Source organism: Carlito syrichta, unplaced genomic scaffold (assembly GCF_000164805.1).
Source record: "Carlito syrichta isolate Samal-C Ts95f unplaced genomic scaffold, Tarsius_syrichta-2.0.1 Scaffold314676, whole genome shotgun sequence".
Classification (NCBI taxonomy): Eukaryota; Metazoa; Chordata; class Mammalia; order Primates; family Tarsiidae; genus Carlito; species Carlito syrichta.
The window spans coordinates 623382-646448 of record NW_007258772.1 but is presented as its reverse complement, the minus strand read 5'-3'; the positions used below and the strand labels follow the sequence as shown (position 1 = coordinate 646448).

The following is a 23067-nucleotide window of genomic DNA, read 5'->3' as shown; positions in this document are numbered from 1 at the left end:
TCCAACGGTCTGAGGGACAGTGAACCGGCCCCCTGTTTTAAAAGTTTGAGGACCCCTGGGAGCAGTTAGGATATGATTTAGGACTGGCTCTTCATCATCCATCCTTTTGGAAGCCCAGGGAGAAAGGTGGAAATTTGTAGATGACTCAGTCACATATAAATAATAGGGGGTTTTAGAGTCTAAAACTTTAATTTACCTCTATCTTCAGTCCTTCCAATTTAATGTCTATAAGAACCACAGAAAGTGAAAACATTGACAGACTGGATCTTTTTACATTTATTCTCTCTTCTGGCCAGGTGCCACAAGCAATAAAAGGACAAGAAATTATGAAGTAAAAGAAATAAGCAACTCAGCAGCTACTGTCCTCCACACACCAGTGAATGTTCTGTATTGACTTATATGACTTTCCTCATGTTCACAAATATTTTTTGGCTTTACTGTGTGTTTGTAACAGGAGCATGACTACTCAGTGGAAGTCTGTTCAGATATCAACACCAGCAGGTTTGTTTAGCATAAGAGCATCAGAAACGCTTAATAGGATTAATGGGAGCAAGAATTCTTCCCTATGCTGTTTTTCTGTTCTTAAATCGTTTTCTATTGTGAACATACCAGCAAAGAGAGAAACTAAGGGACACACACACACACACACACACACACACACACACACACACGCACACACACAGACACACACCCACACACAGAGTTTCCCTGGAAGCTCCATACAATAAAATGAGTGTTAGACCTTGCCTAACGTTCTACAGTGCTGAAGGGCTCTATGACCACCAGTGAGTTTAGCCAGAATTTGGAAGCACTCAGACAATCATATTAATATAATAGGATTATTTTCTCTGTGCCCACAACTTTAACTACTATGTGTGGGGTGGAATATTTGATCTCCCGGGAACGGGCCTTGACTTGAATCAGGGAGTCATGGGTTTTCACATTTCATCCTCTCATACTGAAAAGAGGAGAAACAGCCTTTGAGTTGCAATATACTCTTAAAGGAACCCTTCCCCCATCCTCCACTTCTGCCCAACTATAAAGTAAAAACAAATTCAGAACACTGTAAATTTACTCTCACTTTGAATTCAGTCTGCTCTGGGGCCTTGCCCTGCTTGTCCTGAACACAATGCCATGGTTTTTTGAAGGTCCTGTTTGCCCTCTTTTTCTGAGGCAGCAGGAGGCACAAATAGCCCTCCAGAGGTGACACAGATGGATGAGTTGTTGGGTATTTGTCACACAAAGTGTGAAAGCCATCTGGCTACAACAAGAGTCTTACAGTTTTGGAGTTTTCAGAGTGTGCACTAATGGGTGAGGTGAGGGAAAAAAGTAAATACAATGTGGGGCTGGAACAGGTGGGTCTCAGATCGATATTTAAATAGTGGATTGCCTGAGCCCATGGGTTCGAGACCCGCCTGGGCAGTGAGACCTCATCTCTCCAATAAATCAAAAAATCAGCTGGGCGTGGTAGCGCATGCCTGTAATTCCGGCTACTCGGAAGACTGAGACAGAAGGATCGCCAGAACCCAGCAGGCAAGGCTGCGGTGGCCGGGAGCGGCCACTGCACTCCAGTCTGGGTGACCGAGTGAGACTCCAACTCAAAAATAAAATAAAATAAATAAAATAAATAAATAAATAAATAATGGTGTCTTGAGAGAGTGATGGTGTCTTGAGAGAAAAGATAGCAAACAGCCATGGAAGTTCCTGTCTTCCAGTGGGAGGAATAGGAAACTAGTGCCTTTTAAGGCCTAGGAAGCAGGGGCAACCCCTTCTGATTCCCTCCCACTGTGGGAACTTCTCTGTCCTCACAATAAATCCTGCTTTCTCACTGAAACAAACAAACAAACAAAAAAACCCCCACAAAAAAACACAATAAACAAACAAACAAACAGAAAGACCTGGAGGCAGCAAGGTGTGTTTTCTACAATGCTCAGACTCTATGGGGTAGAATCATGACTCTAACATGCCTTTGCTGAACTGGCCAATCTAGTTGGGCTGTGGTCTTTTCACCTGAAAAGTAGGAATAGCACTAGCCAAAAACCAGCTCTTCCAGTTGGCTTGGTAAAGGAAATCTTACCACAAGGACACAGAGGAGTCCCAACCCAGAGGCAGAATGTGAAATAGCGTTCTTGGGAGCTCAAAAATTATCAGGCAGGGTCTCTTTCCTCACTCCTCTCTTTATTCTATTTGTTTGGTAGGACTCAGCCTCAGACAGACACAGGGCCTGTTTTCTTTTGTGGGACAGCACTGCTGGAGAGTCACCCCATGGACTAGTATTATATCAAACCCACAATGGCAGATGGCCCCCTTGATACTACCCAGAATTTTTTTTTCTATAATGAACTAACTCTTACTCTTCACAAAAATTAGAAACCAGCATGTCCTCAAATCTCAAATTGCTCTCATCTTATAAAAAGGATGTAGGGCAGTGGTTCTCAAAGGGGATCTTTGCCTTCCAGGGGACCCAAGACAGTAACTGAACACATTTTGGATCATCACATCTAGGAAGGGTGATGTTACTGGAATCTAGTGTGAAGTCAGGGACACTACTCAACGTCCTGCAACGCACAGAACAGCAACCAGTGATAATGATATGGTAAAAACTATCAGTAGTATTATGACTGAGAAACTGATTCTGGTTGGTAGGGACTGAGTTATGTCCCCTCAAAATTAATTTGTTGAAGTCCTAACCTCAAAAGTCTTTGGAGATAGCGCCATTAAAGAGATAATTAAGGTTCAATGAGGCCACAAGGGTGGGGCTCTAATGAAGTAGCACCGCTGTCCTTATAAGAAGAGGAAATGCACCAAGACTAAGGCCATCTGAGGACACGCTGAGAAGGCAGCCATTAGCAAGCCAAGGAGAGAGGACTCAGGAGAAACCAAACCTGCAGACACCTTGATCCTGGATTTCCTGCATCCAGAACTGTGAGAAAAACATTTCTGGTGTTTAATTCAACCAGTCTTTGACTTTTTTATTATGACAGCCTGAGAAAACTAAAACATTAGGCAATGCATTTTGGGACAACATGGAAAAGTAGGAAGAACACACTGGTATCAACTGTGTGACCTTGGACAAATTTCTTTACCCTTCTGACTCTTAATTCCTCATCTGTAAATTGGGCCTACTCCTGCCCCTTGCTTTGGATTTTTATGAGAATCAAACAAGTTAACAAACATAAAGGGCCTGACACAGAGCAGACCATTAACTTGCTACTAGACTAGAAGCTCCTTGCAGGTGGAGACCTTGTTCTTTAGTTTTATACCTGGGTCACCTGACGGCTGCTCCTGGAATACCGCAGGCACATTTAAAAAGTGTGTTGAATCAGTCAATACCCTTTTGGGTGCTGATTTAGCAACTAATTTTTGTGCAGCTTTTCTGTAATAGAGCAGGTATAAGCTGTGAGTACTGCAGTTGCAGCTTCTGCTTTCAAACACATACTCTAGTGGTGGAAGAGACATGATAATCAAGTAAAGAATTAAATTAAAAATAGAGCTTCAGATGGTTAGGAGTGCTACGATGGCAATTGATGGAGCGTTGTGATGAGCAACTGGTGGGAGGAGCTACTTTACATAGCATGGTCAGAAAACTATCTGAGGAAATGATTTTTGTTTTCTTTTTAAAAAATTTTTATTGATTCAGTGTTCTTTATTGGTGGCTTAAATTTCACTAGCACTGTTGCTCTTGTGAAGTGATTTTTTTCAAAGTGAAGTATAAACTCTTGGTATAATCTTCTCTTGATTTATCCAATAGTATGTTCCAGGAAAACTCAGTATGTCTTAAAGCTGTCTTGTACATGTAAAGTAGTTAGGCTTTAGTCTTGGAAAGGTATCAACAGGGTTTTCACCTACATGAATGTTCAGTGGGACAATCCAAGCTTGCGAAGAACAGTGAACCATTCTGTACTGTGTGAGAACATCCTGGGTATTGCAAGATGTTTAATATCTGTGCCCCCTTCCCAGCTAAAGTCTAGTGGAACCGTCTCATTGTTGTGATAAGGACTCCCCCTCTTCCAGTTGACAGAATACCTTCTAAGGGACAGTGCAGCCCCTATTAGGAACCATGGTTTTGAAGGTCTCCAATGACCTCCTAATCTTCTAATCCAGTTGCCATTTTCACTTTTTAGAGCTTTGACACTGCTTAGCCTGCCCTCCTTCACTTTTTTCCTTCCCTGTCTTCCGTGACATCGCATGCCTTGGGCTATCCTCTTCTGCACCCAGTCCCTATCAGTGTCCTGATCTGGCTCCTTGTTCACTTCCATCTGTGTAGATCTGACCTTAGTCCCATCTCTTTTCCCTTCTATTCTCTTCTTTGATGAACACTTCAACATCACTTTCAGGCAACTAATTCCCAAAGTGCTCTTTTTATGCCATTCACAATTCATATTCCCAGCTGCCACCTGAACCTCTTAGAGTGAGCCCCAAGCTAAGCATGTCTAATGTTAAACTGCTCTTCTTTCTCTAAGCCTGTTTTTCCTTTGATTGTACAAGTTCTGACAATTAAGTTCATGAATTCATCCTAGACAAAGTCTTATACACCTTCATTGCTGAATATCACTACAATCACCTTCAAAGTACTCACTTTGGAAAGCTATGCACTGATGCCAGCACCAAGTCCACCTGTCAAAGAAATTTTGGAACTCTTTTTCTGGAATAACCATCAGAGGTGTTATTGTATTACCCTTGTTGTCCTGAATGTCATCAAAATGTCTTCTCTTCAATATTTCCTTTATCTTTGGGTAAAGAAAAAAAGTCACTGGGAGCCAGATCAGGTGAGTAGGGAGGATGCTCCAATATAGTTATCTGTTTACTAAAAATTCCTTCACAGACGGTGCTGTGTGAACTGGTGCATTGTTGTGATACAAATGCTCCTTTGGGACAATTTTTGCACACACCTTTCTCATGCCAAGGTTTTTGGTTAAGATTTTCCTGTTTCTCTATCAATGTTTATTTGGTCTCCTATACTTCTCACATTCAGCCGATGGTTTTGACACATGGTTCGACACGTTTTTGCAATGTTTTCATCAGTTCTGCTCATTACTGGCTGTCCTGACCTCTCTTCATCAGTGACACTTTCTCTCCATTCAGAAAAATGTTTAATCCATTTGTTCACTACCCTTTCCTTCATCATATTATCCCCATAAACTTAGGCTAACATCCCCATAAACTTAGCCTGATTTCATTTCCACTCTTGCTAAGTTTAACAAGAAAATTAATGTTTGTTTGTTGCTCTAATTCAAGCTCTGACATTCTTGCAATGGCTCACAAAAACATGCAAGAACAGTAATGAATGCCACTCAGCAAGACACTGCTGCACATTAACACAAACACAGCTTTGAGGCCCTGATATACCAGGGTTATAAACCTTACTGAGTTCTTTGTACAGTGTTGCCAACATAAGCACACAGTGGCAAGTCCGCGAACTTAATTGTCAGGCAGACCTTGTACCTCTTTGTTTCGATGACATTGTCTACTCATTCAGCTAAGCATGGCAGTCTCCTCGATGACTCTTTCTCACTCCCCACAGCTGGTTGGTTGCAATGTTCTGTCAATTTGAAAGAAGTGATTGGAGCTAATTATTTGGGAGCAAGTCATGCACAGATTGTACACGTACTGATAAAGATCAGTACCCTGGAAAAAGCCAGTCTGATCTCACCCTTTTGATCTTTTATTTTATTTTTAAAAATTCTCCAGACTAACCTAATTTTTTCCAGACCCTGGGCATACTGCCCTGAGCTAATTTGTTTGCTCGAATTAATTATCAGCAGGGGGTGACAGCCTCATTTTCACAGAAGCCTTCTCTTTTGGAAGAAATGCCTTTTCATTCAAACAGTCTGATTTGGGTTCCTTGGCACTGAGTATAAAGGGTGCCTTGACATTTCCATAAAGACATTTAAATGTTACCGTCTCTGAAGAAACAGTTTTAGAATATGAAACCTTTATCTTTTCTTTTCCCCCAAGGAAGAAAACTATCACCAGCTTAATTATCTCTGTAAAATAACTTCCTCATTTGCTTTTCATGTTGCTTGTAGAAAAAGATAATGTAATGTTTTCAAAAAATGAGAACAATTATAGATGATTTCATGAAACTTGCTTTTGAGTCTTGTCTATTTAAATTACACTTCAATTTCGTGGTCAAAAATGCATGTAGGGTTATATATTATCCTTCCATGTTGATTCTAAAAATATCTGCTAGGAGAGCAAATACAACCGGAAAGACATTACTGTCACAGAAACAAAGAATTGAGTACCACATGTTCTCACTCATAAGCGATCCCTGAACAATTATCACAATACTATAAGAAAGGGATTGGCTGTAGCAGGAAACTGCCAGGGGAGGGAGGAGGGAGGCATACTTCATCAATAAGCATACCTGATCTCAAACCAGGTGAAGTGGGGACCAAAGTGAAGCTCAGACTTTACCTGTACAATGATCGTTTGTATACCTAACCCTGAATCATACCCCACATCTTAAATAGAAATTTAAAAAAAGAAAGAAAAGACATTGCTGGTAGTTGCTAGTCCACACTGACCTCAGATAAATTTCTTATACTTAGGAGAAGCAGCCAAAAGATACTTTGATTCAGAGAGAGAAAGAAAGAGAGAGAGAGAGAGAGAGAGAGAGAGAGAGAGAGAGAGAGAGAGAGAGAGAGAGAGAGAGAGGAGAGAGAGAGAGGAGAGAGAGAGCAAGGGAGACATATTAGACTTATTTTGCTGGATGGTCTTATTGTGGGGAGCTGTCCTCATAGCTCCCTAGCAGCATCCTTAGCTCTACCCACTAGAGGCCAGTAGCACTCCTTTCCCACACCTCCAGCTGAGAAAACCAAAAATGTCTCCAAACATTGACAAATGTCCTCTGAGGGACAACATCTCTGCTAGTTGAGAATGTCTAGTCTATATGATTTAAATAATCTGATGAAGAGTAGTCGAAAATATTTCCTTAAAATTACAAAAAGTAGGGAAAGATAGAAGAATTGAAGCCTATGGTGTATCTTTCTTAGGTAGGTCAAGGGCTCCTCAAAGGGGCCGTTATCATAACCTAAATATGGAAAGCGGTTTAAAAACAACTGAAATGGCAATATACTTGAAAAGTGCTCGGTTAATAATGCAAATATGAGCTTAACCTACTTTTGTGTTAGGCACAAGAAACAAAACAGTTCTACATATTAGCATGTCCTAATGGGACTTTTTGAGTTTGAGAGTTGGCTGTGAGTTAGAAAAGCTGGGCTAAGCTAGTAGTTTGAATTCCTACTTGGATTGGGCAAGGGGTTATTTTTTCTGTTTATCTGAGTTCAGAACTAACACAAGCAGGGTGACTTTTGAAAGTACTCATATGTTATTTGCTGTTTGGACAGGGCTAGACAAAAATGGCCTGGTTTCACTGCAAATTGGCAGTAATACATGTTTTTGAAAGTTGAAAAAGTTGAAAACAGCATAACACTCACAAGTGAATCTCCAAGAATGTCGTCTTCTTGTCCTTTAGAATAAACACCTGTTTTGCAAATAGGAGGATGAAAGACATCTTTATCAAGAAATTGTGGAATTTTTTGATGTCTTTATTTGCATTATTATACCTTTAATAAATGAAAAAAGTAGTATAATTTAAAATATTGCAATTTGTGTAATCATATTTTAAAGGAGCAGCAAAAACAATAAAACCTTCCACATTTAATCAGGAAGTTCAGTTAAGCCCTTTGAGCTAATTTTCTTTACTGACTTGAAAAGCAGAGTAAATACAAAGGTCTTTTTCTTTCTTTTTATTAGACCTGCATAGAATTTAGAAAAAAATGTATTTTTCTAATTGACGTGGTAGAAAAGTGTGGTTCTCATCTTTGAAAGCAGCTGTTTGCTCCTCCCATGCTGTAAGTCCTGTAGGTCCTGCCTTGCTCACTGTCTCCAATGACTGCAGCAAACACACTCAGTGACTAGGTCTTCCTGCCACCAGTGCTGTAGTACGTATCATGATGAGAACATTGGTGGATAAGTGGGATCACTTATTTTATACTTGGGATCATAAAAAAGTATGATAAAAACAGGTTTTCTTCATATTTCCCTGAATTCCATATTTCAATTTTACCCCAAGAGACCCAGCTCCTGAAATCCAATCTGTTTGTGCCGTACTCTCCAGTGAATACCCAACTACCTTCCTTGTAGTCTGGTCCAGTGTGGGCTTTGAATGAAACACACTTGACAGCGGGTCTTTCTCTCTATCCCTCAGGGTACCACGGCCTCTACTGTGAAGAGGAATATAACGAGTGCCTCTCTGCTCCGTGCCTGAACGCCGCCACCTGTAGGGACCTTGTTAATGGCTATGAGTGTGTGTGCCTGGCAGAGTACAAAGGTAAGAGGCTGCTTGGCCTTCTTGTGCCAGAGTGGCTCTAGATGATGTCATGGATTTCTGAACTTAAATGCATAAACCTCTAATTGGAGCATGAGGTTGTTTAGAATAAAAATCAAATGCTGAAGCTGATATGATTAATGGGTCCAAGGAGACCAATTTGCAAGTGTTAGATTTCCTCTTGATAAATTGAAAAATCTCTCTTCTGCCCTCTCCTTCTTCTTGTATCCTCACTTTCTTTTCTGATGAATGTGTTAAAAGCTGAAAACAAAAAGTGATATTAAGGTGGACTGTCAGATGTAGGTCCCAGGCCATGGCTATGAAAAGTGCGCAAGAAGAAAGTATGTTGCCCTATAAAGCTTGCTGTGCTGAGATAGGGTGCTGTGCTTTCTGGGGAGTCTCACATGTTGACAAAAAAGTTACTTCTCATTAAATGACTCCATTGGGAGGGAAATGTTAGTTCATTTGAATGGACCTATGTCAATATCACTTTGGAAAAACAGCCGACATTGACAGAGTGGTTATAATGTACAGACCCTGTACTGACCCCTAATGCGCATTAGTTCAGTGAATCCTCCCAACAACCCCTTGAGGTGGAAGGTAATGCTATCCCCCATGAGCCTGGTCAGCATGGTTTTGAAAGCCCTTTCTCCCTACCTCTCCATTGCCCTCTGGCCACGTGCTATGGATGATGTGGCTTCACTGAGCCCAGACACCCTCAGGCAGCGCTGTGCCAGGAGAGCCTGTTTATCAACTGTTGTACACATTTCTCTAAGCCATAACTTCAGGGCTGGATTTAGATTTTGTAATGTTTTGTGGGCTCTATTTATAGACATTTCACTTAACCTCTTGCTCCCATCACTGCTTGGTTGATACCATCCACCTGCCTAGTAACTTTCCATTCTGACCGCCATAGCTTCTCTTTGGATGGATCCTTTATTTAGTGACCTTTTTGGCAGGTCTTGAGGCCTTACAGGCAACACGGAAAAACTTGATCAAGCACTTAGATAAAACAGTCTAAAGCTGGTCCAATTCTTTAACTTATGTTTGGCAGATCTGATGCTTCTGTGTGTTGCTCATTTAGAACCAAACTCCACCAACTTTCACAAGGGCATAAGAGCAGGTGTGCTGGCTTCATCCTTGTGGATTTTCACTTCCAGGTTTATCAGAGCATTGCTAAATAGGGAGTTAGTTCAATTCTGGACAGAAGAATACAAGGGCAATGAATCAGGAGACCTGAGTAGCTCATCCTAATTATGCCACTGGCTTCCTGTTGGGTCTGGATAAATCTCTTAAACTGACTGGTCTTTATTTTCTCTGCATAAAGTATACTAATTCTTACAGAGATTTTGTGATTCTTTCAATAACAGACTTAGCAGTGGTATATGTGCTTCAATTTTTTTTAAATACCTCAGTTCTTTAGTTTATGATAGACTTTTCATGAAGCAGATTTCATCTTTATAAATGACAAAATCATTAACTGGCTGTATTCTAAATATTCCCCCTTTCTGTCTTTGAACCTTGGCTCATGTTATCATTATTAAGAAGTAAAAGATTACTATTGCATATGATGTATTCCACTAGTGTCTTTGCAAATTCATTGACTGTGATGCTAGTCTTTTTCCATTTTTTCTTTTGTTTTTCTCACTTCTCCCAAGTCCCACATTGACCCACTCACTCCTAGGATGTAACTGGCTTCACCCCCATGTGCATGGAATAAAAGAAAGTTGTCATTTATAAACATCTTCAGTTTATCTAATTTTTCTATATCCTACCTCTATGTTTCTCAAGCTTGAGTGTGCATCCGAGTCTGCTGGTGGGCTTGATAAAAACCTAGATTACTGAGGACTACCCTTATAGTTTCTAATTCACTAGGTCTAGGATGGGACCCAAGGATTAGAATTTTTGGTACGTTCTCAGGTGATGTTGATGTGCTGATCCATGGACTACTCTTTGAGAACTCTTGCCCTACAAACTTATCTTCAATCACAGCCAAACTTTATCTTCCATATTGGCTCATCATGTGCTCCTCGTTCTGCTCCAATTCATCCTTTCCTATATGCTCTTCATTTTTCCCCTTTCATCTTTCTGAGAACTTTTTCTAGCCCTTGTTTTTTCTCTGCATACTTTCAACCTTTTACCCTCTCCTTGCTCCTCTCCTTCAACCTATAAATATGTTCAGGCATCCCTTACTCTGAGAAAATAAAGATTCTAGAAAGATGGCGGCTCACATCTACATTTAATATCCCTGATCCCTCCCAACTGGCTTCTGGGGGTGACCCAAGAAGGCAGATGACTCTAAAGGGAATTTCATACACATGTGTGGAGTTGGGGTCTCACGTAAAGGTGCAGGTGCTGGAAGCCTCTGCTTTCAATAAGAGTAGGAGATGAGGGTTCCAGGGAGAACTGAGGGCTCAATGAACAGTCGAGGCCAAAAGGTAACTACATGTGACACTGTGAGGTAGAGGTGGGTACTGATCTGACTGGCCTCTAAGAGATTGCATAGTTGGACTGAGATGGTCCTTTCTTTATTGTGTGGCTGAGTTAGAAGGGTTTCTCCCTGCGCACACCTGGAGAGCTCAGAGAAAACCAAACTGGGGGACCTCCTGCCCCATGCCTTTATAGACAGGACCCATTTGGCTGACCAATCTAGCACTTGAGGAGAATCTCCAGTGTTGTCTGTCTCTGCCAAGATTTCCACTCTCTAGCCTGGCCAGTACATGGAGCCCACACCAGTAACTCAAAGATGGATAAAACTTTTAGAAAGTAAAAGAGCAACAATAACTGTAAATGCTCAAAAGAGGAAGTGAAATAAGTAACGTATACTACTCAAAATTGAATTTGGAGCTGAAAAAGCAAAAGGAGGAACTATCACGTAATAGATGTCAAAATATGAGGAAATGGAAACTATGAGTGAAAAGATAGGAAATGCAGAGAGAAGATTCAAGAGATCTGTTTCCATCTGAGCGATGGATGCTCCAGAAGAAAGAGCAAATGGAAATAAAACCAGAATCAACTAATTACTAGGAGAAATCTGCACGCTGAAGAAAATCTTGTTTTTAAGTAGAATGGGCTTACATGGTGGTAGAGGGATTGATGAAAAAGATGTTACACAATTTGAGATTTTCTGGTAAAATATCTAACTATAAGGATAAAGAGAAATTTTTACAAGAGTCTACATAGGGTGTGCAGGTTAAATACAAAAGAAAGAACTAAACTGGTTCTTTTTGGCTAATCCTTTCTATAATGGAGGTAAACAAGAGTGGAACCATGTTTTATACTTTTAACTGGAAGGGACTGGGAATTACAGAATCATTTATATTTGAAGGTCAAAGAGAGACATTACTGCACCTTCAAGGATACAGAAATCATAATACCCTATACCCTAAGATAATTATTTCTAAAAAGTATCCTCATCAAATAGAAACTAAATCAGAACAAAGATATCCAGATGGGGGAAGGTGGAGAATGGGAGGAAGAGGATTGGGCAGACCTCTGTAAATGCCAGGATAAACCTAAATAGATGATATTACTGTGATTGTGAAAGATAATTTAACGGAGAAGGAAAGTCTTTTTAAAAAATAAATTATACTTGCTGTATTAGTTATCTATTACTACATAACAAATTACTGCACATTAGTGACTTAAGACGACACTTTTTTTTTTTTTTAAGAGATAGAGTCTTGTTACCCAGGCTGAAATGTAGCGGTGCAATCATAGTTCACTGCAGCCTTGCACTCCTGGGCGCAAGCCATCTTCCTTCCTCAACCTCCCAAGTAACTGGGACTACAGGCATGTACCACCATGCCCAGCTAATTCAAACAAATTAGAGATTGGGTCTCCCTATGTTGCCCAGGATGGTCTCAAACTCTTGGCCTCAGGTGATCCTCCTGCCTCAGCCTCCCAAAGTGCTGAAATTACAAGTATGAGTCACCATGACCTGCCAACCTCCTGCATTTTTTTTTTTTTTTTATTACCTAACAGTTTTGTCATTCCAGGCAAGGCTTGATGGATACCTCACTCAAGGTCTCACAAGGCTGGAATCAAGGTGTTGGCTAGGCTAAGCTCTCATCTCAGACTTGAATAGTGACGGATCAACTCCTAAGTCCCCTCAGGTTATTGACAGAATTCATATCCTTGTAGCTTTAGATTTTATGACAGCTTGCTTTTTGGAAACCAGCCACCATGAAAGATCACAGAGCCTCTGCTACTTTGAGTCTCTAACCTCAGGGAAGGCCTGGCCCCTCCTTATGGTTTACCTGATTAGATCAGGCTCACCTAGGCTGAACTCAGTTAACTGATTAGGGTTGCATCTTCAAAAAACTCTTAACTGCCATGTGCTCTTAGTCAGGAGCACACACTCAAGGGGAAGGAATTACACAAGGATGTGACTACCTGTGTGTCACCCTCGGTCATGTCTGCCACTCTTCCTCTTATGAAAAATTTAAATAACCAAACTTGTTTCATATTATTTTAACCAAACCCATGATTTGGAAGGGGTGGGGCTAGAAATGTTTGGAAGACATACAAGCATGTTGAAGATTTCACTTCAATGGGAAGGTTAAGTATTTATTTCATTTTAGTATATTTATGAAGATATTACAGATTCGGTTTAAATAAGACTACTAGAAACAGGAAGGTAAACCCTAGAGCAGTGTAGCAGTAAATGGTAGAACTTCTAAACTAAGAGTGGTAAGGTGAAAAGGGCAGGTAGAAGGAATTAAAAAAGACACGGAAAGAGCTGAATCACGCTGTTTAGACCAGAAGAAGAGTCAGAGGCCACAAGATCCTGTGCTTTTCTCTCTTGGGAGATGGACAGTCTCTTCTCTTTGGAAGCATTTTTGCCAACATATAGTTATATATGGTATGTCTGTATACATTTAGAAAACTATCAGATGGGTGGGCATTAATTCCTAACTGGTGGTTATTTGGATAGAACTTGGATAGGTAGAATGTTAGGGGTAGGATTCTGCTTTAACTTTACATAAGCATTTTCTAAGTGATGATTTTTACTGTTTTATGTTAAAAAATTAAATAAATATAATCTCCAAGAAAGAATGAGTGCAACAGGAAGTCAGGCAAATATATGGCAAAGAATGTTTTAAAAAGGGAAAGCAATGAGTGGGAACTTCTGCTGGATGTTAAAACCCATTCTAATGCTACAGTTATTATTACATTCATATGTTACAGGTGCAAAAATGGACAGATAATCAAAACTGAAGAATCATAATAATAATATATGATTCTAAAAAAGAATTGCTATGAATCAGAAGGGCATTCTTTTTAAATAAATGGTGCTACAAAAATTGGACTGTTAAACAGAAAAAAAAAATGTTCCTACACTTCTAAATAAATTCCATATGAATAATAATAAAACACCCCTCTTCTTTGACTTTGTGTCCTCCTTTACTTAGTGGAATTCCCTTTCTTCTCTTTCAACCACGTTTCCTGAGAGCAGGAACAGACAATTCCTCTATTTCCTTAATTTTTCTTCTTTTCTTAACCTTTATTGTGGCTCTTGTCCATGCCTCTCCATTGCAATTGATTTCAGGAAAATCCATGGAAAATGAATTGAAGACTCTGGTGGAATCTACAAAGCATTGCCTTTCACTGTTGACTCAGCATTCCTACCCCTGTGTCCCCTGATCACTGGTTCCCTCCTGAAAACTACCCTGCTTTTTCTTTTGTAGATTCTTTCTTGACTTCAGACTCCTCTCTTCTTACTCTCACAGAGTCCTTGTTGGTCCTCAGGAGTTTGTTCTTGGCCCCTTTCTCTCTCCTTTTTTCCCTAATTCCCTCCTATCTGCAATGTTGATCTTGAAACAGATGTGATCTTTCCTCCTTAAACTCTCTCAGTATTTTATTTATATTTGCTATGACAATTGGGGTTAGCCTTGTGTTCGATTCTTTCTGGCTTCAGATTTTCTTCTCCCCTACACTAAACCATGATCTCCTGTAAGGCAGTAAATATATAAGTTCTTTTATTTTTATTTTCATTTTAATTATCTGTAGCCCTTAATATGGTGGCTTACTTGAGACAAACGTTCAATAGTTATCTTTACTTAAATTAAAAACACTATTTAACATATGAACTAAGTAAAGGAAATCAACTCTAACTTTTTTAGAATATAAATTTCCACTGTAAATCATGAAATTATTAGAAAGCAAAATACATGGAGGGATTCAGTGTAACCTCCCTTCAGACATATAACAATGCTGATACTTTCTTCAAAACTTGTTCAAAGCTACTTAGTGCTAGGACTTAAAAGACTTTGATTAGTGTTCATAATCACTCACATTGTCAAAAAATCAAGGTGCAGTCCGATGTTATATTGATTTTCATTTCTAGCTGAACAAATTAAATAATTAACAATAGCTATACCAATTTAAAATCTTGGGGGTCAAAAGTTAGAAAAAAAATCAATTTTTAATTATGAAAATAACGATACAAATTTAGAAAAAAGAGACAATTCAAAACTAATCATGCTTTTACAACATAACACAAAAGTCATAATAATTTGTATTGTTTTCATTCTTTTTAGTATCCATATTTTTACAGTTATAATTGCATATATCTACCTTTTTGTATTGTTCTGCTCACACTTACCAAGATATTATGTTTGATTTGTATATTTCTAGGAAATCTTACTAGTTTTATTTTAAATGGCTCTGTAATGTTCCCATGACGAAATATTTCTCCATTGCCTTGTTTTTGCATCTGATGTGGGGCTATTATAAATATTTCTGGGATGAGTATCTTTATTTATATAATGTTCATACTTTCTGGATTATTTTTTAAGGGATAGAGTCTCAGAAATGCGATCACTGGATTATAGATTTGATCACATTGTAGCTACTTGCTTATTTTTAAAGGCTACAGAAATTTTAACTGAAAGGATGGTAACTCTTTCTTTGTTGGATAAAACTATTCCCTTTACTAAATTCTGCTTATCCAGTGAACAAGAATTTCTGGTTATTTTGTGTGCTTATCCTGTCTCAAGTATTGTGATAGATATAAAAATGGGTAAGTCAGGGTTCCTTTCTTCTTCAGGCTATTATTTAGTCAGAAGAGCAGACTGAGTCTGACACACACAAGGAATAATGAAGCTAAGGTTGAGATGTCAGCTGTAATTTCTGAAGTGGTTTAGAAAATGTTGAGCTCTGTGAAGGCTGAAATATTGGAAAAGTTTTCATGGAGGAAGTAAGCTTGGATAAAATAAGATGATGTCTTAAAGTAAATATTAAGTACAAAGAACACTTCCAGTTAATTTTCTTTACCTGCCTTACTTTTCCTGGAGATAAAAAAATGATTTTCACTTTTCAAATATTAATTGTGACTAAATTTGTGATGACAACACAGATTTATAATTGGTGCCCTGCTCCTTGAATTCTTGCTCATTTCCATTCTAAAATTAACTTCTGTAAAGAAACTATTGAAACAGAAGTCGTTTTCGAAACATTACTTCTCCATTCCTTAATATGAAAAGTATGAATTTTTATTAGTTTTGACTGAATTGCAGTTTATTTTTGCTTGAGACTAAACATACATTTCATAATAGTGTGTGCTACGTCCTTTGCCAATGGGTGATGCATATGTCATTGCACAGACTTAGTTTGAAGCGTGGACCTGGTTTTCCCTGACAAAATAGGGTGTTTATGAATTGCATTTGGAATTTAAAATGGCTTCTCTCATCTCTAGCAATTTCACCTTTGTGTCAGCCAAAGTACACTGGCCGTTGCCTCTCCTGAAAGGACAGGATTTTGGTGTTTTATCCACAATTTCTTCCATGCATTAAGATATGGCCTCTGCTCCATGGGACCTCAGAGATTTGTAGGGGAATCAGACAAGAAAGTAGATAAGTTATGACTTGGCACAGTGAACTCCCTAACAATGGGAATCCCAGCATGCTCTCAGTGCACAATGGCAGAAGAAAGTGGTTTGTCTTTGGACAGTCAAGGTTCAGCTCTCCAGAGAGGGGGCATTTGGATTGGGACTTGACAGATGAGTTAAGTGTGCCAGGTGAAGGCCAAGTTGTGGGACAGGGTGAAAGAAGGGGACTGGCCAGAGGAAACAGGATGCTCAAGACTCTGTTCCTAGGGAGTAGGAGTGGTGAGATGGGCAAGAAGGTGGGGTCCAGGGACCTCAAGAGGAAGATTTGAGTGGAGCCTCCTGGACACATCAATAGCATCCATGACTGTCTGTTCTTTCTATTTAAAGTTTCTAGCTCAGAGTTGTTCAGCTTTAATGACAAGCTGAGCAATATGACAAATTTTTTTTGTGTAGGGATGAGCAAGGCTTAGAGTATAGAAATGTGAGTAACCAAAGTGCTCACTGGGGACTTTTAACGCCATCTTGCTTCACAGTAATCGTGTTTCTGTGAAGATTAGCTTTTGTCCATCTGCTGCCAGAAAACTCTCAACGGATGCTCAAGTGACCACATGTCTTACCATTTGAAAAAGAGAAATAACAAGGGATAAAATTGTTGCCAAAACACCCCTCAAAACAACCTGAACACCCCAAAGATTGAACTTGCTTATTATCTTGGGCATTTTCATCAAATCTATTTTACTGAAGAACTAGGGTTAAGACACTTAAATAGTTAGTCCAGAATTTGCTTTTCAGCATTATTTGAAATGTGGTAATTTGTTAGTTGTGTTAGTTATTACTAGAAACCAAGTGAAATAATTTGATTGCTTTTACTTTTGGTCTAATGGAATTGTAGGCCTCAGACATCTCTGAATTTTGGTGGTGGCTCTATTTCTCTTGAAAGTCTTTTTTGTCACCTGGTTCTCATTGATCAGTCCAATTGGAACTTATAGATATGTGAATCCTTGTTTTATGATAAACATTTTGTACCAAGAAAGCTTCTTCTGCATTTTATTCTTTCAATGGCACTCATGCTACTCCAAAATCAGCAGGAAAATAAAAACAAAGACTTCTGGAAGAAGATGCCATACACACCCAAATGAAGACGAATGACCAGATTTTTGCAAATCTTTAAATTAGTTTGATCTTTTTTATTGCTATGCATCCTGGGTTTGTTAGGGATAATGAAAGTCAAGAAGGCTTGTTCAAGTCCCTGGAGAGAGAGGAAACTAGGACATGGCTGTCAGGGGCTGTATCCCACCAGGCATGAGACAGTGGGATCACAGTGGTGGTCTTAGGAAAACAAGAAAGGCAAAGATCTGAAAGACACTTCAGAAAAATATCTGGCAGAGTATTGCTGATGGCTTGGCTATAAAGGGCAAAGGATAAAAAGGAATTAAAGGCCATTCATTCTAAAATATCTTACCTGGCTCAAGTAAATCATTAGTGTGAATATAGATATAAAATTCTGTTTCTATTTTTTCTTCCTTTCCTTCTTCCTGAGCCCTACTTATTAACGTGTTGAAAAATAAATGGGAGAAAAGCCCAGCAAGGATAATTTTGGTGCTTAAATGATGAGTCATTGGGTGTGGTGTTCCCTTGCACAATATGAGCTAAGTAACGGAGTGGAGAGCAAATTAAGGAAATGCCATTCAGTTACTATTTGCTTTGTGCTTATTTTCTTGCGGCTGTTGGGAAGGGTGGGCATATCATTATGCACAACTTTATCCAGGATAGGATGTAATTTATCTTCCTCTCCAAAGAAGGGGGCAGGTGTGGGGGGAGATAGTGAGAGGGAGAGAAACCCATGAGAGAAATCCAGTTATTCGTCTTGGCATCCCGATGTAACACCAATGGATATCCCACTTTTCAAATAGCATTGGATTTTTTAAGTTTTAAATAAAATTATAAAATAATATATACTCATAAAAAACGCCAACAATAGCCGGGCTCGGTGGCTCAGCCTGTAATCCCGCGCCTTTGGGAGGCTGAGGTGAGTGGATTGCCTGAGCCCGCGGGTTCGAGACCCGCCTGGGCAGCGAGACCTCATCTCTACAATAAATCAAAAAATCAGCCGGGCGTGGTAGCGCATGCCTGTAATTCCAGCTACTTGGAAGGCTGAGGTGGAAGGATCGCCGGAGCCCAGCAGGCGAGATTGTGGTGGCCGGGAGCGGCCACTGCACTCCAGTCTGGGCGACAGAGTGAGACTCCAACTCAAAAAAAAAAAAAAAAAAAAATGCCAACAATGAAGTACACAGATGTGAAAGTCAAATTAATCTATTCTCGAGGAAGTAATTCAGTCCTACTTCAGGCATTTGCATACATACATGTACACCTATACCTTTTAAAAAACATATATGGTAAACTTTCTTGTTTATGGATTGTTTAATGCCTCTTTTTTGTGAAATGGGTCCTGAGTTCCATGGAGTTTTATATATTTCCACAGCCATTCTGAGCTCACTCTTAGCAAACCACTTAACCAGCACAGATTCTGGATTGGGATTACCAACTCCTTCTCCTACTAGGCTTGTGATCTTGGAGTTTTTCCTCAGTTTCCTCATCTGTAAAGTGGGGGAATAGGTTGTTTGTCTCATAGTGTTGTTGGGAATAATAAATTAGCCATAAAGCACAGACTGAGGGTCTGGAACATGGCATGTACAAAACAGCTTTAGTGAGTGGGGCACTGATTATGCCTTTGAGAGTAAAGTCTAAGTGCTGGCTGGCTCCCCTCTCATAGTTCTCCAAAGTAGACTTAAGATTCATTTAAATATCTGATTCCAAATCTTCATCTTCAGGATGCAGTTATCAAATATACTGATATTTTTATAAAGGCCATCTAGCTATTTTTTTCTTTGGAGACTTAGAAAGCATTTGTTGTTTAATTTTATCTTTCAGGCTCTTAACTTTCTGTCCCCCAGGCTTTGGGACATGTAGGCAGAGAAGGTACAAATAAACAGCTTTATGGTGGGACCTATATGCAGGGATTGAGTTGTTGTTTTCTTCTAAGGCATGTGTTTTACAACACTTTAAAGTCATGAGTAGGCACAAGTGTGTGTGCATGCACGCACATACACATGTGTACTCACATGTGTGTGTGTGCATGTGCGTGCACACACACACACACACACACACACACACACACACACACACACACACACCGGGAATCTCTCTCCTATCATCCCAGTCCCAGTCTGTTTGAACACTTTGCTTTCAAAGGCCATGGGAGCTGTAGAGTCCTTGATGTGTCACCCTGTTTTGCATGTTTCTCTGCAGGAACACACTGTGAATTGTACAAGGATCCCTGCGCTAACGTCAGCTGTCTGAACGGAGCCACCTGTGACAGTGAAGGCCTGAATGGCACGTGCATCTGCGCACCCGGCTTTACAGGCAAGTGATCCAATGGACAGAGTTTTCAGATTTACCACAAAATCCCTGAGACTGCAGATGTTAAAATGCTCTAAATCCTCCATGAATAAAGTATTTCAAAATACGAATAGCATTGCAAAATGTAACGAGGCATGACTTGGATGGAGAACTATTTTAAAGCAATTGACTATGTTGTCATTAAATGAAGCTTTTCTGAAATCAGTGTTTGGTACTTTGACTTGCCAAGACTGTCATTGCTGTAGCTTTCCAGGGCTGTGGCTTTGAAACACGAGAAAAGAGCCATTACATGCACACCTGAAAAAGTTTAAGTGTTAATGAAAATCAGAAGTGGAAAAGAAGTATCGAATGTGTCTTCTGTAGAAACTGCACTCAGCACTACATTTATTTTTATTGACAGAGATAAAAGTGACAGGGAAGAATAGGGTGGGGTGTGAGGTTGGCAGGGCAGGGCTGGTTTCTCCAGTGGTCTTGATGGCCACTGAATGCTGAGCGGGAGGAGTCACTTCTAGGTTAGGGGATCCTGCCTAATGTGCGCCTTCTTTGAAGTCACCCCCGCCCCAGCCCCAATGAGCTTCAGGAAGTTTGTGAATCTCCAAAAATAGATGTGAAATGTTTTATGTTTATTTATGTGCTAAGGGGAACTTTCAACTGTTATCAGATCCTCAAAAAAAAATTCTGAGCCACTGGAGTAGATTTCCATCTTCTGCTTTTCTAACAGAAAACAGGGGTCCTGGATTTAGAGAGTAGGACAAAGTTTATGTTTTCAGAGCTTTGCTCAACCAACAGAAGCATGGGAGTCAGTCTGGTTCTCAGTTGGGAGAGGCTGACCTATCAGGCACCCATAGTAGAAGGTAGGCCATTAAGCTACAGAAAGGCATGTGTTGTCATTGGCTGGAAAGCACCTGGATGGTTTCACCTTTCCGCTACTAAGCTCTTGTGACCACCTCCCAAGCCATGGAGAGTTTTACAGAGTCTGGGCTCCTAATCCATCCCAGGGAACCTCATCTGTGCTCTTGATGAAGGTGCCAACAGCCAATTTGTGGGAGATGCAGTTTCCGATCTTCCTTCTATTTCTCTGTGTCACATCCTGTGTTTTCCTTTTGGGTTTTCCTGGGACTGAGAAGTGGGCTTACTCTAGAAAATGATTTGCAGATGGTTTTGTTTTGCTGAATGGCTTACACACACACACACACACACACACACACACACACACACACACACACACAGACATTTATACTCATCAGTGGAATCAAAAATACTATTAAGGAAGCATCCTGGGTTTTTTCCAAGACATTTTTATACAAGTAATAAAAAGCATGAAAAAAATTAGAAAATGTATAGATTCCCCCAACTTAAAACTGCGCTGCTAGGAAATAACTATTATTAACATTTTCATACATTTTGATATCCAGGAATTTTCTTGAGTTTGTGTGTTTAATATAATGTATATGCATGCATATTTGAACATAAAAGGAATCATGGTGTCCTTACATCTACTTTTCACTTAAAACTATAAGTATATCATAAATGTGTTTTCATATCAAGGAATCGACTTCCTTTTTTCTCATTTTTACTGGCTTCCCTATAGTCCATTATATGAAATATCATGTTTTATTTTTTAGTATGTTCACAATTTAATTATCGGCAGTTGAGAAATTCTCCCTATTATAAACAACATTTCAAATACTATTTTTATATGTGTATCTTTGTTAACTGTTATTTTTTGGGTATAATTTCCCAGAAATAGAATTCCAGGGTTCAGAAGACTATATACATATTTTTCATATTATTCTCCAGGGAGATAAAACAAATTGTAGCAATATTCACTCCAACCAAGATCACACAGGAGCGTTTATTTCCTTGTCTTGACACAAACACTGATAATTGTCATTCTGGTGGTCGAAGATACCATTTTAGTATTGTTTTAATGTATAGGTCTTTAATTTCTAGTGAGGTTGAAAACTTCCTAAATATGTCACTGATGTTCCTGTTGTTCAAGTGGCCATGTCAGTGGGCCTGGAAGAACCTCTGGCTTCCCTGTTGGAGAACAGTAATTTCACATCAATTCTATGATTTTGGGTAGGAAGTAGGGTGGGTAATAAGCCCACCCCTAGGGTTTTCTTCGTGGTACTTACCCTGGGCACTGGGGACAGCAGGACTCACAGAACTAGGTTCAGACATCACTCTAACTAGTCTTTGAAAACAACAAATATCTATTTCTTTTCAACCCTCATAATTTTTCAGCCTGCAGAGTACCACAGAATAGTTCCTAAAGTTGTTTGGAGGGTTGTGCTGTTAATGTGTTTTACAGAAAACTGGTCTCAGGAGATGCTCTATGGAAAAAGGGTTCTGTGGCCAAATAAACTTGGAACATGGTACATCCCACGAGGAGATTCATAAAGGGTGTCTGCATATTAAAGGTTCTCAGAGGACTTACAGTAAAGAATTGTATTTTCTTTATTTTCCAAATACATTTGATCATAGAACCTTTTTTTCCTTAAAAAAGAACTTCTTGTATCCTGAGAACCATTGTTCACAGGAGAGGTTGATAAAATAGTATTTCTTTTATATAAGGAGTATGGTGTTTCTCCTCTTTGAGGTTGCTACTTTAGGACCCACTACTCTTTCACGGTACCAGAAGTTTAATAAAACTTACACTTGACTGACTATTCAGTGTTCAAAAACTTCCTGCTTGATTAAGTGGAGTGAATTAGACAAATCACTATTGGGTAGTTAGATACTCAATCCAGTGTCATATTTACCTCATGAGATTGGTTTTCTCAGGCCAGCAGGTGAACTCTGGAGTGTGGTATGTGGGAGACTCTGTGCTTTCTTGCTGAACTTAGGTTTCCAGTTGAAAATACACTTTCTTCAGTCATCTGAACACAGAGAGAGCCTCCCTGCTCTGAACCATGCATTCCTTCTATGCGACTCTCTCCATACAGCCCATCAACTTGGCCTAGGTCCTGTCCATCTTTCAGTTATTGACTTACTTTGTGTCCACTCTCATCTCCAAGGCTTTGTAATTTTGCTCCCTAGAATTATCTGACTGAGGGCCAGTGGGTAAAAAGAAAGTTACCCTGGTGCAACATTAATTCTGCAAGATCCATCCTTATTTCCTATCCAAAACCATGGACTTGATGTGAGACTACTGTCCTTCAACAGGGAAGCCAGAAGTCCTTCTAGGACTATTGACATTGACTTTTGAACAACAGAAACATCAGTGACTCATTTCTTTCATACCAGAGCAGGATGTCCATGTACATTGTTAAAATGTTTAGCTATTACTATTATTATTATTACTATTATTTTAGAGACATGCTCAGTTGCCCATGCTGAGTGCCGTAGGGCAGTCATAGCTTACTGCAGCCTCACACTCCTGAGCTCAAGCTATTCTCCAGTCTCAGTCTCCCAAGTAGCTAGTACTACAGGCATGTGCCACCACATCTGGCTAATTTTTTTTTTTTTTTTTTTTTTG

At 39.6% G+C, this 23067-nt stretch overlaps 1 protein-coding gene across 1 annotated transcript in view; it reads left to right on the top strand.

Moving 5' to 3' along the window:
- LOC103274258 (delta and Notch-like epidermal growth factor-related receptor) overlaps nucleotides 1–23067 on the top strand; it is a 103983-nt gene that overhangs the window by 47549 nt on the left and 33367 nt on the right. The window contains exons 3-4 of the mRNA XM_008071720.1: nucleotides 8216–8338; nucleotides 19476–19589. Of these exons, the coding sequence (XP_008069911.1) occupies nucleotides 8216–8338; nucleotides 19476–19589 (237 nt within the window). The remainder of the gene's footprint in view (nucleotides 1–8215; nucleotides 8339–19475; nucleotides 19590–23067) is intronic.